We start from the raw sequence: 16,252 nt of genomic DNA, 5'->3' as shown, positions 1-16,252 counted from the left end.
ATCTCTCTCTCTCTCTCTCTCTCTCTCTCTCTCTCTCTCTCTCTCTCTTCTATTTAAGCTCTTCTTTCCTCCCGTACTTGTTGCTGTAAACCCTCTCTCTTTCTCTCTCTCTCTCTCATCCATTACCATGAGCTTCTTGAGCATGGTGGAGGCGAGGATGCCGCCGGGGTTCAGGTTCCACCCACGGGACGATGAGCTTGTTTGCGACTACCTCACGAAGAAGGTCTGTGGCAACAGCGGCATCTACGGCTGTCCCATGATGATCGACGTCGACCTGAACAAGTGCGAACCATGGGACCTCCCTGGTAACGCCACTAACCACACGCAATCTCTTTCTATATCATCATGTAGCATCCTCTCTCTCTCTCTCTCTCTCTATCTCTCTCTCTCTCTCTCTTTGGGGTTCATGCTTTCTGTGAATGAACAGCTAGGGTTCTCTCCGCTTTAGGTTTTCCTTTGCGCAGGTGTGCAAGATGCCTTCACTGTAGAGATCTTGGAGCACTACTGGGATTTATCTTTCTCTCCCTTATTTTCACTTTTCAGAGCACTACTGAGATTATCTCCACCAAATTATTAGGTTTTCTTGGAAAAAACACATCTTTTTTTCCATATTCTTCTCTTTCGATTGTCCCAAATTCCTTCTTTTCCTCAAACACGCACTTGTCCCACCTATACTGAGATAGGATATCATGGAACAGACCTCAGTTGCGCCCTTTATGTTCTTCATCTTCATCTCTCTCTCTCTCTCTCTCTCTCTCTCTCTCTCTCTCTCTCTCTCTCTCTCTCTCTCTTTCTCTTTCTCTTTCTCTTTCTCTCTCTCCACAAACTCCCCCCCACACAAAGAAAAGAGAAAAAAAGACATCTCTCTCTCCCAAATTATTGTGACTATGGAGAATTTGTTATAGAAATATACTCCTAGAAAAGAAAAAAAAGGACTTCTCTCTCTCTCTCTCTCTCTTTCAAATTCTTGTGACTATGGAGAATTTATTATAGAATTATACTCCTAGAACGGAAAAAGGACATTAAAGTTCATCATCTACTTTGCTTCTTGAAGTAATTTTTAGCTTCTTAACATTAAACCAGTGGCCAGACCTAATAAATCTAAAAGAAGTATCCAAACAATAACTGTTAATAGTGCTGTTCATACTATGGTACAAAATGCCTTTTACTTTCTAATCATACATCTAATAAATACAATATGCATGTACCTCCCCTAGTTCTTGTTCTTTTCCCCTACCCTAACACGAAATATTCTCTACCAAAGGTTTGGCCTCTTTCTACAAAAAGCCTTTCATGTTTCTTGATCCACACTTTGTGGGTGAGCTCCCACCTTCCTCTCCAATGATTCCTGTCAAATCTTTTCAGACAACAATTTCAGATACTGAAATAAATTCACATATTACGGCAGTGTTATGTAGTTTTAGATTCTTAGTCACTTCTAGCCTCCTGTTTAGCCAACCCTTGTGGGCACCATCTTTGATGTGATGTGATGATGTTCGATAAAGCTTCTAGGATTAGATATGTCTCTTTCACCATACTAATTTTTATTGGGTCAGTGAAACTTGAAGACTAGACATTCATCTTTCCCGATATATAAACATTTTGATGAGGATGGGGAAAGATATTAGCTAGATGTTGAATGAAATCCAAAACAAGTTGGTGATGGGAAATCAAATGTATCAATGTATCTTATGTGGCCTCTCTCGATGGGGCAGGCAGCTTCAGGGAACATGACTACATGATGTTTTGCGTGGCACTGTTTCCCTGACCTTGATTGCTTTTGTCTTTATTTTGCTTCTTTCTGTGGCATCATCTCAACTCTTTTGAAGTCAACAAGTAGTGTTTATCCTTCAACTCAAAGTAGCAGTAGTAGTAGTAGTAGTAGTAGTAGTAATAATAATAATAACAGGTGTTATTGCAGCAAATCATAGCAATCATTTATCATGGAGCTGAACATTACTTGACGGAAACCTATGTATGAGGTTGCTCACAAACTATGTGTGGAATCCAGTAGATTCATTAGCCAAGCAGAAGCCAAAGTCAATCTATATACTATACCCCTCGAGAATGAATTGATGCGCAGTTCATCTTCATGCTAGTTTTGTGTTTGTGGGACAGAGATGGCATGTGTGGGCGGCAAAGAGTGGTTCTTCTTCAGCCTGCCGGACCGGAAGTACGCGACCGGGCAGCGGACGAACCGTGCAACCGAGTCAGGCTACTGGAAGGCGACGGGGAAAGACCGGCAGGTGATCCGGCGAGGACTACTCGTTGGCATGAGGAAGACGCTGGTCTTCTACCAAGGAAGAGCACCCCAGGGAAGGAAAACTAATTGGGTCATGCATGAGTTCCGCATGGTCGCGGGAGCTGATGACCCACAGAAGCTTTCTCTCGAGGTAAACTCGCTTCACTCCTTCACATGATGATGCACGTTGAGTTCTAAGGATTCTCGAAGCTTAACTCCTTGTATGATATGCAGGTCGATGCATATCATACAAAAGTCTCTCTCCTCCTATCCATTACAAAAATGTTACATGAATATTTATTGCACAGCAAATAAATTCATCGTTGCATGTATATGATGATGAAGTCTTATGATCTACTCCCTCTCCCATGCTTCGACTTCAAACAGGAGGATTGGGTCCTGTGTAGAGTCTTCCACAAGAGCAGAGCGCCGAGCGGCCAGCCAGCCACGGAGGCCGGCGATGGCGAGGATATCTCCTCCTCCTTCCTCCCTCCTCTCATGAACGGCTACCTCACCTTCGAGCAGGTGTCCTGCTTCTCCAACCTCGGTCCAGTACACCCAGCGTCAGGAAGAACCCATGAAGCTAATCCTTCCTCGTTTGCACGAAGCCTGCAAACCAGGAGCAGCTCAGCTCATGCCGGGGGATTACCGAGCTTGGATTCTTCTGATAACGTCGCGAACTACTTCACCAAGTTGGATAGCAGCAATCCATGGAGGGAGGCCCCGAGAAGCTCCGATGGCAACGTCAACTCGTACATGTGGAACCCATTTTGAGGACACTTTCTTTCTAGTTAGATCATGCTCGGTGTGGTGGATGCATGCTTTCTTGGCATTGTGCAGTGAATGATTTGGGTCTCATGATCGAAATCCCTTAGTTCAATCATGGTTAATGACGATGATATTAATTTAGATTATTACTATTTTTATTATGACGCAAGGAAAAATTCGTATGTCATCATTAATTAAATAGGAATGCACGAGAAAGAAGATAAGCGAGAGAAGGTCGGATTATAGTTATCTGAATCGATTTGGGTCATTCGATCACTGGTCGAATTGCTCGATTAATTAATCGATCAAATCGTTTTTTTGTTATAAATTTTTTAGAATAATTTAATATATATATATAATGATAATTTTTTAAAATATTAAAATTAATGAAAAGATCATATAAAAATGATAAATATCAACCAATACTATAAACGTAAACATCGATGGCAATTTCATTAAATTATAGGTCAGTTTTATTTTATCTCTCATGTCAATCATAATTTTATGATTGACATAAATATCTTCTTAAATAAATAAAATAAAAAGATTAAATTAAGAATATTTAAATATTTTTTATTAAAAGATAAATTTTTAATTTTTTTATGCTCATTACGATTAATTACGAAAGCTAGTCTTTAACACGTGTATATGAGATTATTAACTTAATCATGATCGTGAAACCTTTTCCGACTTCGATCTTGACGTTTCTACTTCGTGATATTTTTGAATAATTTTACGTATTGAGATATGTCGAGTTGACTGAGATATTAATAATATTTTCTCATAATATATTATATTATAAAATAAGATTAATTTTATATTATTTATTTGGTGGTCAAAAAATTGATCGGGTCAATCAAGTTATTTTGATTTTTAATATATGTTTGATCTATTTTTTTTATTGGGTTTGACCATTCGATTTCTGTTCTCATAACTATCTATGCATAATCTAATGATAGAAAAAGAAACAATGCGACAGACTCGTTTCTTTGTCGCGTTCTTCCTCTCCGCTGCCGACCGGTCCGGCGATATACCATCCCCCCGTTGCTGGAAGTCAAGAGACTGCTTTACGTTGTCGGTTGATCGAGCCGTCGATTCCATCCCCGAAACCTGTTCTATTCTTTGCTTGCTCAGCCGCTTCACGGTTCGTTTCTTGGACCCTAAACCGAAAGGATTTAAAGCGATTGCTTAGCACTTGTTTCTGTATGTTCGTTCCAAGGTTAGTGTCGTTCGTGTTTGTTTCATTTTCCAAAGATTTTGATGGCTTTTCTGTGATCGTTTTCCATTCTTCTCGTATCATGGAGCTTTTTCCCACTTAAAAGATCTGTTCTTGTTGTTCCTTTGCGCAATTGCAGCATTCGAATTAAAATTTCTCGTAGCTGACATGGTAAAGGAAGAAAAGAGAAAGGATTGTTTGGCTTATAGGTGTTGAAGATCGATTTAGATGTGGGGTGGGATAGGAACAGAGCAAGATGCGGAAGCGAGGCTGCATATCGAGAGATGATGAGTCAATTGCATTAGAAAAAAAAATGCTTCTTTGTCTAAACATTGTTTTGACGAGTGTTAAGAGTTCAAAATATGTATATGTTGGATCGTTTTCTAATAGGTTAAGTTTTTTGGGATTAGTGGTAATCCAAATAATAATTTTATAATAGTACTGTATCTGTCCCCTTTTTCTTCCACCTGGTAGTTCAAGTTCAAGAAAAATCTGGCCCATTTCCAATTTTAGGATTGTATCATTGGAGAGTAGGTAATGGAACAATGATTTGTCCTCTAATATCTTCCCAAAGAGACTTATTTATAGGACAAATTCCGTTTAGTTATTCTTTCAGAGGCAAAAAGGTACATCTCAACTCAAACATGGGCACTGTAGCTAATTAGCTTGTATAGAATAACTCATTCTCTTGATATGTATTCTTGACTGAGGGACCCTTAAATTTTTATGGTAGATTTTTGTTTTCCTCTTGCTAATTATTTTAAAAATGGCTGACTGCCTGATTACTAAAAGGAAAGGAGAATACAAAGGGAAGTGCTGGGAAACAAATGCATAGACCTAGCAACTAACAGTTGCTAATGGGTGTGGAAGGAAAGCAACTGCTGTTGGATGATGGTGGTAATGGTGAATAAGGTTACAAAGAAGGGAAATAATAAAGAAGAAAAAGAAGGCAAGGGGTAAGGTTGGTGGGGGTGGGGGATAAGGCTGGTTAGATGGAAAAGGAAGAGGAACATAATTATAATTTTAAGTAACCAATTAGCTTTAGCTTAAGCATAGAGGGATGGCCATTAAATCAAATTCATCATTATGTGATGATTCTGCCTAACCACAGGATCCAAAATAATCCTCAATCCCCATAATAAGTTTTATCAAATTTGCATCAGATTAGGTCAAAACTGGTAACCTAATCTAAATAAATCAAATGGGTTTAGCTATAGACCAATTAGCTGGTGGATTGTTTTCTGTTATATATGTATTTTCTAGAAATTTTCCAAGATAAATATATTCCCTTTTTTATGCTTTAAACCACAACCTTGTTTCCAATGAAATAGGATTGTCCTAAATTATCTTTCCAATGCTTTTGGGCACAAATTCTCTCAACTTATGACCTGCCACAAAATTTGTTTTCATCCCCTGTTTTGTGATTGCATCTCCTCTCATCTTCTTCTTACTTATTAATATATGCAACAATGGCACTTAGCTCATGAAAGAGGGTGGGCTCTGACAATGGTGCTTCCGGACATCTGTCACCTCTTGTTGGGATCTAAGCCGTGAGTCAAGACGTGTTATGAAGCATTTTTCTTTGATCAATGTCCAGTAAGTCAATATTTTAACCCTAGAATGAGTAGTTACACAGTCAATTCCCACTTGCCAAAAATGATGGCTCCTCCCTAGTGGCAGCCTAACAATAAAAAGAATCAGTTGTTGTCAGATCCAACATATAGTAATTCACAGTAGAAAAAAAGAGGGTTAAGTGGGTTCCAAATAGACAATTAAATAAATTATCTTTCTTAGTTGTTTATATATTTTTTGCATTCAACTCTCTTCCATTACAGTGTCATGAGTTAAGTCTGGATGCAGCACTGTTCATCCATCACACTGCTGTTGTTTAGGTTTTGAAATTTTGGCATTTATAGTGTCATAGCAGTAACACATTCTTGTTAGTATCATTCTTCATTGTAACAGCACTACATAATGGTATATAAGCCAATCCATTCTTGTAGCTTGGTGTTATTTTTATTTCCTGAATATTGAAAATTTTCTTAGACTCCTTGATTGAACCTGCACTTATTGGCTTCTTTTTTTTTTTTCTAATGAAAATCTATAAATCTAGTGACTCTACAAGTGTGCTCGCTACTGTCAAGAGATAATTTGGGGTCCTGAATCCCATGTTTGGTTATTTTTGTCAAATATGAAGTGAATAACAAGCACACTTCATCTTGCTTTTCTTATGGTTTCAGGTTTTTAGCAAATATGGTATAAAACTGATTCTCGTGTAGGTTCATCACTTGGGAACACCTTATATATAGAAGTCTTCTTGTTAAGCCCTGTTCTTTTACTTTATGCCATGTATGTACTTTCATTTATATCATGCTACTTTTTTTACTGTTCTTTCATTGTTGATCTTTCTTTTGGCCTCTCAATTGAAATTTTTAATTAAAACTTTCTAATTTGATGATATAACCTCATCTTTCCCTAAAAAGGTACTACTGTTTGTCGAAATCTTGTGCACTGTTGTGAACTAAAATGCACGAATTGCTGAAGGGAAGATGTCTGCTTTGGACTTGTTGGCAGGTTAGACCTGTTCCACATACGAATGAGAGACTGAAGCCGCCAGCACAGGTACACCTGATGACTTTTTGTTCCAAATTTGAACATGTTTTAGCTCGGGTGAATTCTGGTTCTTTCGCTCCAGGTAAACGGAACGATGTTATAGAAAAGGGTTGACGCTGTTGTAGATTCCCAGCAGCGGAAATTGTTCGATGGAAGCAAAACTTTTGTTAATGGAGTAGGAAGTTGGTAATGTCTTTTGGATAAGTTGCCAGATTAGCTGTATATCATGCTTGTTTGGTTCTGGAAAATGCTTGTGTTCACTGAATCACACTGATAAAAAGATGCCATTAAGAATGCCATGATGTGCTCCACTTTTGTGCCTAGTTGACAATGTTCCCAATAATGTCTTAGTGATCGAGAGCATATTGATGTTTCAGAATCATGGTAGCTTTTCTTTTAACTTTCACAATCGATCGAGAGCATATGATGTTTCAGAATCATGGTAGCTTTTCTTTGAACTTTCACAATCGATCGAGAGCATATGATGTTTCAGAATCATAGTAGCATATTTATGGTCTTTATGCTACTAGGATTTATCGTTGTTCACATTATTGTAGACACATGAATAGAGGACCAAGTTAATCCTTGTTTTTTCTTTACATAGCTGCAAAGTATTACAACTGACTCTTAAGTTTCTGCTTGACACACTTGACATCTGCATGCATACCTTCTGTCATGGAATCATCAAATCTAGGAAGCAAAGTACATAACCTTTGTTGCAATGCAATAATTGGACAATTCCAGAGCCTCCCTGCTATTGACACCAATTCGAATTGTGCATCTTAAACAAGCTTATTATTGGTTTTGTTGCAGTGGCATTAGTATGTGATTGCTCACCAAGTATTTCTATTTTTTTTAGGCCTCTCCTTGGTTCTCTTTCGGTGATAAGAAAAGGACAAGAATGGTGCTGTAGACATCCAGAAAAGTAACTTGGAACAAGACACCACTAAAATGTCTGGTAATTCAACTTTTTTGATTTGCTTAACTTTTTGAGCCCCCCCCACCCCCCGTTTTTTTTTTGTGTCTGCAGATCATCCCCTGACTGATGTGGAGAAGAGGAGGATCAAGTGGAGTGGATGCCTGTGGGACCTTCTGCAGCCAGAAATAATTAAACCCACAGAAGAACCTCACATGCCTGAACATGGAAGCTTATCCCCACCTACAATTAAGACCACCGGCCTCCATTGGCTTGTCTCCTCCATGGAAAGGGACACCATAGGTGCCATGTCCACTGCACCAGAATGAGCATCATTTCTTCAACATGCATCAACAGTAAAATTATTCTACACAGGTCACAACAATTCCTGAAAAGGAAAAAAAAAGGTTCCTGATTCCCTCAAAAACATCTCTGCATTTCAGGCACTTGCAACCTTTATTATTTGTTCTAAGACTATCAAAATGAAATCGAGGGCTAGTTTTACAATAAATTGTTTCTGTTTTATTTAGTGTATTATGTATGACTCTGTACATGTTCCAAAGCAAATATACAAGCATATTTATCTGCTCAAGATTATTTCTAGTTCTTTAAATTCTTAATAAAAATTTTCGCCTTTCAATTTAGAATGTTTTGGTTGCAGTGATCTTATTTTATCATTTGGATGCTCACCTTACCATGGCAGCTTATTTGAAATAATGATGCAGGTAGTTGCCTAGTTATTAAATGCATTATTATCATGCCAATAATGAAACAGATAATGTATTCCTTTCCTTTCTTCCAAATCATTGGTTAATACTCTTTTTACCATCAAAAGTTTTACCTTGCATCAGGATGACAAGTCTATCTCCCTCCTTGTATTTCATGCCTCCACTAAATCAGATCAAGGAGAATAAACATGTGGCAGATGCTTTTGATGACTACTTGTTCCATTATAATTCCTCATGCTCGGATGCCTTGTAAACGAGTATCCCATGACAATTCTGTTTGTAATGATGCGTTATGCTCCGCTTTGGTTCACCGAATTCTTCTATCATCACCATCATTAAAAGCCATCGTCGTCGATCGTACGGCTGGGAGTACTCCATCGGAAGTCCCCCCCCCCCTCCTGACGCCGTCAAGCCCCGTTTGCTGACGCCATCCGCACTCAGTGAGCCTCAGGTGGTGGGTCAGAACCCCGGGCGGAGAACCTACCCAAAAAGGTAAAGGGTCGAGGACACCCGGTGGTCCTCTCGTAATTTACCCTTGTCCGGGGGTTCTTTGTCGCTCTTTTCTTGCCGTTTCGGGTAAAAGGCCGCAGGTGCCCGCGGTTTACCGTTGAGTAAAGTCTTCCCTGAAAAGTCGCGTCCCTTATCCACAATGACAGCCTGGGATCGGAAATGGAATTCCAATATATCCTTACCCCCTATTCCGCCTCCTGCGCCCCCCCCTCCTCTCTCTCTCCCTCACACACACCTCGAAGAGGTGCAACCTCGACAAGGGAGGGTGCTCCTATACCCCGGCACGACGAGACTGCAACCCAACCCGGGAGGCGGCGCACGGAAAGCTCGCACCCAGAAGCGAACCCGAGTACGAAGACTAGGAGCCGGGGCCCACTTGCGTGATGTCGGGTGACGCCCGCGTCGCCGTGGGTGCGAGACGTGGGAGATCCTTCTCTGACGACCGCAGAGGTCCGGCCACTCTCGTGCGGCCCTAATCCGCGGGGTCGGAAGCGCGCTCTACGAGCAGGTGCATAAAGCGTTTCCCCGAACTGGAAGCGGATCCACCGTCCATCTGCCAGATCTGGGCAAAACGAACGGCAGATGTACCCGTTTCTCCCGTGAAGGAATCATGAGAACGCGCGCGGTCACTTGCCATTTCCTCACGAAGCTTGATGTTTTCACTGTCTAACATTAGAAATTATCGTGTTACCGCAGTGAAAAGGTGACCGCACTCTTTAGTCCTCTTCTTGCCCTTTGACGTCGCTACATGTCGCCGCTTAATTCACAACGGATGCGGAGGTTGGAGGCAGCGCTTCGCTGGTTTCAGGGCCCCTCGTGCGGTCGTGGGCAAAGTCGTGCCTTAAGAGGAGAGGAGGATGATTTTTTTAATTATTGGCGAAATTAAAAAGGCGACACAGAAATGAGAGGCGAAAAGAGACTGGAAGCGGTGGGTTCGGACGTTCCAATTATAAATACGTCTCTCACTCCCTCCCACTCGCGCTCGCTCTATGGCGGCGATCGCCTCTCGCCATCTCGGATGGTAGTTTCCACGACCTGAGGTAGATCCGCTTGTGCCGGGCGACCGATCCGCGCCGCCGGCGAGGTCCACGTCCGCCGTCCGCCGCGTTATGGTCAGATCCAGGCGGTCGGGCGGCTCGGGTTCTTGAACGCCGTCGGCGGATCTTGATTACGGGATGATGCCGACGATCTGTCGCGGTGGAGCCACCCCCCGGCGCTGGATTCGCTTGGTGAGTTAGATTTGGAGGTAGGAGATTGTTTCTTTTTCGTGGATTGCTCGCGGGAGGTGGCGGGATTCTTTTCTTGCTTTCCCTCTTATTAGTTTGGAGTCTGGAAGGTTTGCGATTATGGTAATGGATGGGTTTCTGATACAATGCGCTTTTTGGTTGTAGCTGTTTTTTTTATGCCGAATCTTGTGCTTGGATCCGGAGATCTGCGGTTTCTATAGGCTAGTTTAGATACATACACACGATTCTTTGCATGAAGAATAAGGGAAAAGGAAATGGAGGAGGTCCGGAGGAACCTTTGATTTTTCCGCCGTCTTTTGGTGAAGTTCTTGAAGTTGGCGGTGGCTGTTCCTATGAGGTGAAACAGCTTCTCTGATCATTGACTTGATTATTCTTTCTTTTTGGGTGACTCTTCCAGTTTAATTTTTTGGAATGTGACCTTCTCCACTGTTTGGTGGTTTCAACCAAGATTAGTTTTTAGTTATGGATGAGTTGATGGCACTTTTTTGTTTAAAGTAATTATTGTTGACATAATCTTTTGTGTGGAATTGTTCTGAACCTTAATGTTATCATATCAGTATCACTTTTCTGCATTGTGGTATAAATCTCAGATATCAGGCTAATTTTTGTGCCTATTTATCATCGGGGTTAAATTTATACTTGTTGATGTGACCTTAACATGTCAATGTATTCTGTGTTCGGAAAAAATGACATTTAGGAGGTGTTATTATGTTCTGAAGCTCAAATAAAACTGGTCATAGAATAGAATTTTTATATACTTGAATGGATTTCTTTTTTCTCTCGAGTCTGCAAACAGGATAAACTAGTTTTGACAAGAACAAGCAAAATGATATAATTAAACTGTTTGTCTAGGAATGTTTAACTTTCATGAAAATTGTAACTAAAAACATAAGTTACATATAGAAAGTAAATACATCTTTATGGTGTTTTAATTATTTTCACTCGATTGGTCTCTATATTTTAAACCACTTCATTGTACTCATCATCATAGCCCTCCATCCCTAATCAATAGCTGTTTACTAGACATCATTGATCAGTTTTGGTTTCTCTTTAGTTAAAGTCGAATAAATGCTAACCAGATCACCACTCCGTTACCTCTGGTAGGGTACATGTAGGGTCTTCATTTTTTTACTGACATGATGGCTAAGCCATCGATTGGATCTGCTACATCCCTGTACTACAAAGATGTGGTGTGTTGGAATTTCATTTTTGAGTTATTGTTGTAGGGTCAGTTACAGGATACAAGATATCTAGAGGGGGGTGTCAATTTCCTCCTGTTAATAAGGCAAAACTCCTCCCATGTCTTTGCTGACAAGAAAACAGATCGGCCCAAACAAAAATTTTGGTTTGGTTTGTTTAGGTTTATTTTATTTGATTCAATGTTATCTTGGGAGATGAGCGGAAACTGAATGCTCTGTAGATTTAGATTTTGGTTAATAATCAAGCTAAAGTGAACTGGATCTGAATGTATACGCTCCTTCCGTAATCATAAAATCCCTTTGCATCTTTGGTCGTTGCCTGCCGTTGGCGATTACAGCTTGCTACTTCTGATGATTCACCGTCATTAGTCATTGTCACAGTCACTGCCCACCAAAACATCATCGGCAGTCTTTTATGTGTTGTTCTCCATCAATATTGTTACTTATGCCATCCTCGTTGCTGGCAGTCACTAATTATATGATTGACCATTACCCTTGTTGGCAAACCATTGTCACTACTTGCATATGTTTGCAATTAACTGCCTATCTCTATCTTCAACTGTCCAATGTTACAGTCCAATACTTATCACATCAGCCACCACCTACTAGGAACATTCACCATGTTGCCAGCCATCATCTGTGTGTGCCAATCACTTATTAGCAAATTTCATAGCCAATTGTATGGGCCACCACCAGTTTCAAGAGGGTGAGGTGGAGGACTTTGGGTCCTAGGAGGAGGGGGAGGTCAGAAGAAGTTCAAAGGAGGAGAAGAGGCAAAGGAGGAAAAATATGATAACGTGGAACGATGAAGGGCTTCATTACTGGTGACAGATTGGATTTTTTTTTTTTTTTAAAATCAGTAAGTGGTTGTGTTTGCAATGTAAGTAACCTTAACAAAAACATAACATTCAGGGACTATAACTGACAAAAGATACTAGGAATTTTTTTAATTCACAGACAATTAGGGGCTCTAATAATCAGTGAAGACAGTGCTAAATGGGCTTTGGATTTGTTCAAAGTAATATCTATATGATTTAGAGCTGGTTTTCTTGAGCAACAATAGGCATCTTGAAGTGATTTTGGTATATAATGATCTGTGGAAAGTCTAGGTTGCAGTCTAAGCCAATAATGAACTTGTGGGATTGGTACACACATACTATATGTCCTTGGCGGCTACAACGTACCCCAAAAAATAAAATAGGCCTGAGCAACATAAGACCATAAGGAAAATTAATGATAGTATTCTCATTTAGCTTTATAAAATAACATAGTCTCAGATTTAATATCTTCATCAAAATCCAAGACCCAAAAGTAACCCTGGATCATTAGTTGGCAACATACAAGGCCCAACCTAAATATGTTATTATGCAGTGATGTGCCTTCGGTCTCATTTACGAGTAGCGCTTTCCTATTTGCATCTTTCACCATGCCTATTTGTCCACTCTTAATACTGAACATCACTATTCATTCTGATAGCAAAAATTGTCCCATTAAATGAAATTCTTAAGTGTAAGTTAATGATAGTAGACCTATTTAACCTTCAAAATAATTAAATCTTTCTTCCACTTCTAATGTGGAACTGAAATGGAGCAAATCCAATTATAAATTGATTCAACTGGATTCAATGTTATGGTTAATGTCTGGACCAGCTGGATTTTAATTCCAACATCAAGGCATTAGTGAGAAAGTTGGGATTGATTTTACTCCGATTAATCAAGTGGTCCAAGGTCTCTTTGATAATGAATTTTGGCTCCTATAACTTGCTTTACCAGTTTATCAGTCTTGACAGGTGACCACCACCTAAACCCCAAAGTTTTGTTTCGGTTTGCATAGATTGTATCATGCCAGTAACACCAATGCTTTTTGAGGCCAGCATCAGACTGCACGTAGAAGGCAATCCATATTTTATGTAGATCTTAAATTGCAAGTTCTTTTGTATTTCATGTTGTCATGTCATTTCATTGTATCATGCCAGTAACACCAATGCATTTTCAGGCCAGAATGGGACTGCACCTAGAAGGCAATCCTTGTTTTATATAGATTTTAATTTGCAAGTTTTTTTCTAATTCTTGTTGTCATATCCTTTCGTTGATCCTTACCACATCCTCGTATCAAATTATCAATATGGTTTTTCTGCATTGTGTTTTATATTGGGAATTCTATTACTATTTTATTGATCTGGGATCTTGGGTGTATTGAGGTTCATAGCGCATACCTGTGAACATGATCTTGGCATTTCAATCTATCTGGCAAGCAGGAAATTCGGCCACTATGGAATGCTGATGTTCTTTTTTAGAAAAACCCTTCAAGCTTTACTATGGGTTAACGAGAATAACATCAGATGAAAATTCCTGCCTGCCAAAATTTTCCCACCAGTACATAGTTATGTAATAATGCAGAATCCGAGAATAATGTAGATATAATAACAACAATTTAAAGCTATATTGCAAATTCAAACAAGAACGGTGACGAAAATGAAAACGTCTATATTAATGGATTTCTACAAGTCAGCTACTGGCAAAGTTTGATGTTTATATAAGTAAAAAAGGAACAAAATAAATCAGAATGAATAATGTTTTCAATGCGGAAGCCATTTCGTTTTATTGTTGTCCTGTGTGATCTTAAAATACTACAGTAATCTGTACACATTATTATCTCCTAGTTTTAAGATCTTACTGCCTATGCTCTTTTTTTCTTTATAGTAGTCTATGCACAATCACATGAGTTCTGATGCTTTTTAGCTGTTCATTTGAGGAGCTCAGCGAGAAAAGAGACTGTGACATAACTTGCCAAGAATCATGGTTGCTGTTCCAAGTTGTTATCTTTTGCAGCTTTTCGGATCTTTGGATGAGGACTGTGGTTCTTTTCAGAAGTATTTGCTGGCTTACCTGCTATTAGCAAAAAATGGGAACATTATAGAGGAGGTGAAAAGGGATATATTTGACAGAGATGTGAATGTGCAGAGTTTGAATCTTACAGGGTTAAATTTGAGGAGTGTGGTTAAGGCACGGCCTGGAGGTGGTTATACTGATCAAAGATCAAATTACCATCTTTTTCCAGGACTTTATGATGATATTACACTAGATTGTCTGGCCTTAACATGTAGGTCTGACTACCCTTCGCTTGCCTGTCTGAACAGAAAGTTTAACTCACTGATTCGTAGTGGATATCTTTACAAATTAAGGAGACAGCATGGTGTTATTGAGCACTGGGTTTATCTGGCATGTAGTTTAATGCCTTGGGAAGCATATGATCCTTTTAGGCGTAGATGGATGAGGCTACCAAGGATGCCATGTGATGATTGCTTCTCTTGTGCAGACAAGGAGTCTCTTGCTGTTGGGACCCAACTTCTTGTTTTTGGACGGGAAGTTACAGGTTTTGCCATTTGGATGTACAGTTTGGTGAGGCGTGATTGGTCTAGATGTCCACCTATGAACTTACCTCGTTGTCTGTTTGGATCCGGAAGCTCAGGGGAAATTGCGATTGTTGCTGGTGGAAGTGATATGGCTGGCCATGTTTTGAAGTGTTCTGAGATGTACAATTCAGAGTTTGGTACTTGGGAGACTTTACCAGATATGAATGTACCAAGGCGATTATGTTCTGGTTTTTTTATGGATGGAAAATTTTATGTTATAGGGGGCATGTCAAGTCATACAGATTCTTTAACGTGTGGCGAGGAGTATAACCTTGAAACAAGAGCATGGAGAAGAATTTGGAATATGTATCCTGGTGGCAATAGGGCTACTCAGTCTCCCCCTTTGGTTGCAGTTGTAAATAATCAGCTATATGCTGCAGATCAATCTACAAATGAAGTTAAGAAATATGATAAGGCAAATAACATTTGGAATGTTGTAAGAACATTGCCTGTGAGAGCTGACTCTTCTAATGGTTGGGGTCTTGCATTCAAGCCATGTGGTGATAAATTGTTAGTCATCGGTGGTCATAGAGGGCCTCAAGGTGAAGTAATTGTTTTGCACTATTGGTGTCCTGAAGATGGAAATGTGGGTGGAGCAGACTGGGATGTGCTTTCTATCAAAGAAAGAGCTGGTGCTTTTGTTTACAATTGTGCAATAATGGGTTGTTGAAGCATGCAAATGCATGCTGATTCTAAATCATGGATTAATCAGGAATTTCTGCCATTTTTAATTGATGAAATGTCTTATTTTACTGGGTAATTTTTTTGCTTCAAGAATTTGATAACTTGTATTGATTGATGATGCTACTTTGTGCTCTCACAATGAATGTCTCTTGAGACAAAGCAGACCATTGACCTAATGTGAAGACTTCTTTTTCTTTTCTGACATTGCCCTTCATTGCACGAGCTTTTGTGATGCTATACACACAGAAATCTTGGTATGCTGCTGGTTATGGTTTTTAATGCTTGATGATTCAGTATTTTTAAATTTACATGCTTAGCAACATTATTGTGGCTTGAACTTCAGAATTATGATGTAGAATCAGATGTCAGGCTTTGTCAATTTCATGCCAGTTTTTCCCCTAGCTTGCCATGCTTCTGCAGTGGCTGTCAATTTTAGATTCTTCTAGAATTTTATATGTCTTTCCATTTTTTTTTATCTGGATACATCACCAGTTACTGTGTCCAATCTCAAAAGAAGGAAAAAAATTGAAATATCATAGAACTACTTTTTGTGTCCAATCTTATCCTTGAAGTTGTTTGTGCTGAGTAAAATTTCTCTTTTGGTAGATTGGCATTAATTCAAAGCATTAGCAAGCTAATATTTGTGCTGTCATTTTCTTTTTTGGAGTCGTTCTTGCTAATTCTGCCTAGCTTATCATTTGTCAATGCCAGTTT

The 16,252-nt window shown here is 39.5% G+C and overlaps 2 protein-coding genes and 1 long non-coding RNA gene across 13 annotated transcripts; all 3 read left to right on the top strand.

Annotated features, from left to right (window-relative positions):
- The first annotated feature begins 80 nt into the window (after positions 1-80).
- Positions 81-3,164, top strand: LOC135606574 (NAC domain-containing protein 21/22-like). Its single transcript, XM_065097611.1, has 3 exons — positions 81-305; positions 2,119-2,393; positions 2,630-3,164. Exons 1-3 carry the CDS (start codon positions 128-130, stop codon positions 3,014-3,016), a joined length of 840 nt encoding a protein of 279 aa, XP_064953683.1. The 5' UTR covers positions 81-127; the 3' UTR covers positions 3,017-3,164.
- An 825-nt stretch (positions 3,165-3,989) lies between these two features.
- On the top strand, positions 3,990-8,357 carry LOC103979028 (uncharacterized). 8 transcript variants are annotated; one of them, XR_010485418.1, is made up of 5 exons: positions 3,990-4,154; positions 6,801-6,848; positions 6,922-7,025; positions 7,699-7,797; positions 7,870-8,357. It is a non-coding gene; the product is annotated as an uncharacterized LOC103979028 (long non-coding RNA). The 8 variants fall into 8 exon arrangements; XR_010485419.1 differs by lacking the exon at positions 7,870-8,357 and adding an exon at positions 6,506-6,575 and having other exon boundaries at positions 6,710-6,848; positions 7,699-7,863; XR_010485416.1 differs by lacking the exon at positions 7,870-8,357 and having other exon boundaries at positions 7,699-7,863.
- Positions 8,358-9,961: 1,604 nt separating this feature from the next.
- LOC135585176 (F-box/kelch-repeat protein At5g60570-like) lies at positions 9,962-15,742 on the top strand. Of its 4 annotated transcripts, none has more exons than XM_065100618.1 (3): positions 9,962-10,222; positions 10,385-10,577; positions 14,202-15,742. In XM_065100618.1, the coding sequence occupies exon 3, from the start codon at positions 14,238-14,240 to the stop codon at positions 15,522-15,524; it is 1,287 nt and encodes a 428-aa protein (XP_064956690.1). In that variant the 5' UTR covers positions 9,962-10,222; positions 10,385-10,577; positions 14,202-14,237; the 3' UTR covers positions 15,525-15,742. The 4 variants fall into 4 exon arrangements, with proteins under 4 accessions (XP_064956690.1, XP_064956689.1, XP_064956692.1 ...); XM_065100617.1 differs by having other exon boundaries at positions 9,962-10,239; XM_065100620.1 differs by having other exon boundaries at positions 9,962-10,239; positions 14,181-15,742.
- The last annotated feature ends 510 nt before the right edge of the window (positions 15,743-16,252 follow it).

This window comes from Musa acuminata, chromosome BXJ2-3 (assembly GCF_036884655.1).
Source record: "Musa acuminata AAA Group cultivar baxijiao chromosome BXJ2-3, Cavendish_Baxijiao_AAA, whole genome shotgun sequence".
In the NCBI taxonomy this organism is placed as follows: Eukaryota; Viridiplantae; Streptophyta; class Magnoliopsida; order Zingiberales; family Musaceae; genus Musa; species Musa acuminata.
Note: the sequence above shows the minus strand (reverse complement) of the source record. Positions and strands in the feature narration are given on the sequence as shown.

Excerpts from the sequence above, each read along its gene's own strand:
- LOC135606574 (XM_065097611.1), top strand. The coding sequence starts at position 128 with ATGAGCTTCTTGAGCATGGTGGAGGCGAGGATGCCGCCGGGGTTCAGG. Across the intron at positions 306-2,118 it reads CGAACCATGGGACCTCCCTG|AGATGGCATGTGTGGGCGGC; the intron begins GTAACGCCACTA and ends TTTGTGGGACAG. Across the intron at positions 2,394-2,629 it reads CACAGAAGCTTTCTCTCGAG|GAGGATTGGGTCCTGTGTAG; the intron begins GTAAACTCGCTT and ends GACTTCAAACAG.
- LOC135585176 (XM_065100621.1), top strand. The coding sequence starts at position 14,238 with ATGGTTGCTGTTCCAAGTTGTTATCTTTTGCAGCTTTTCGGATCTTTG.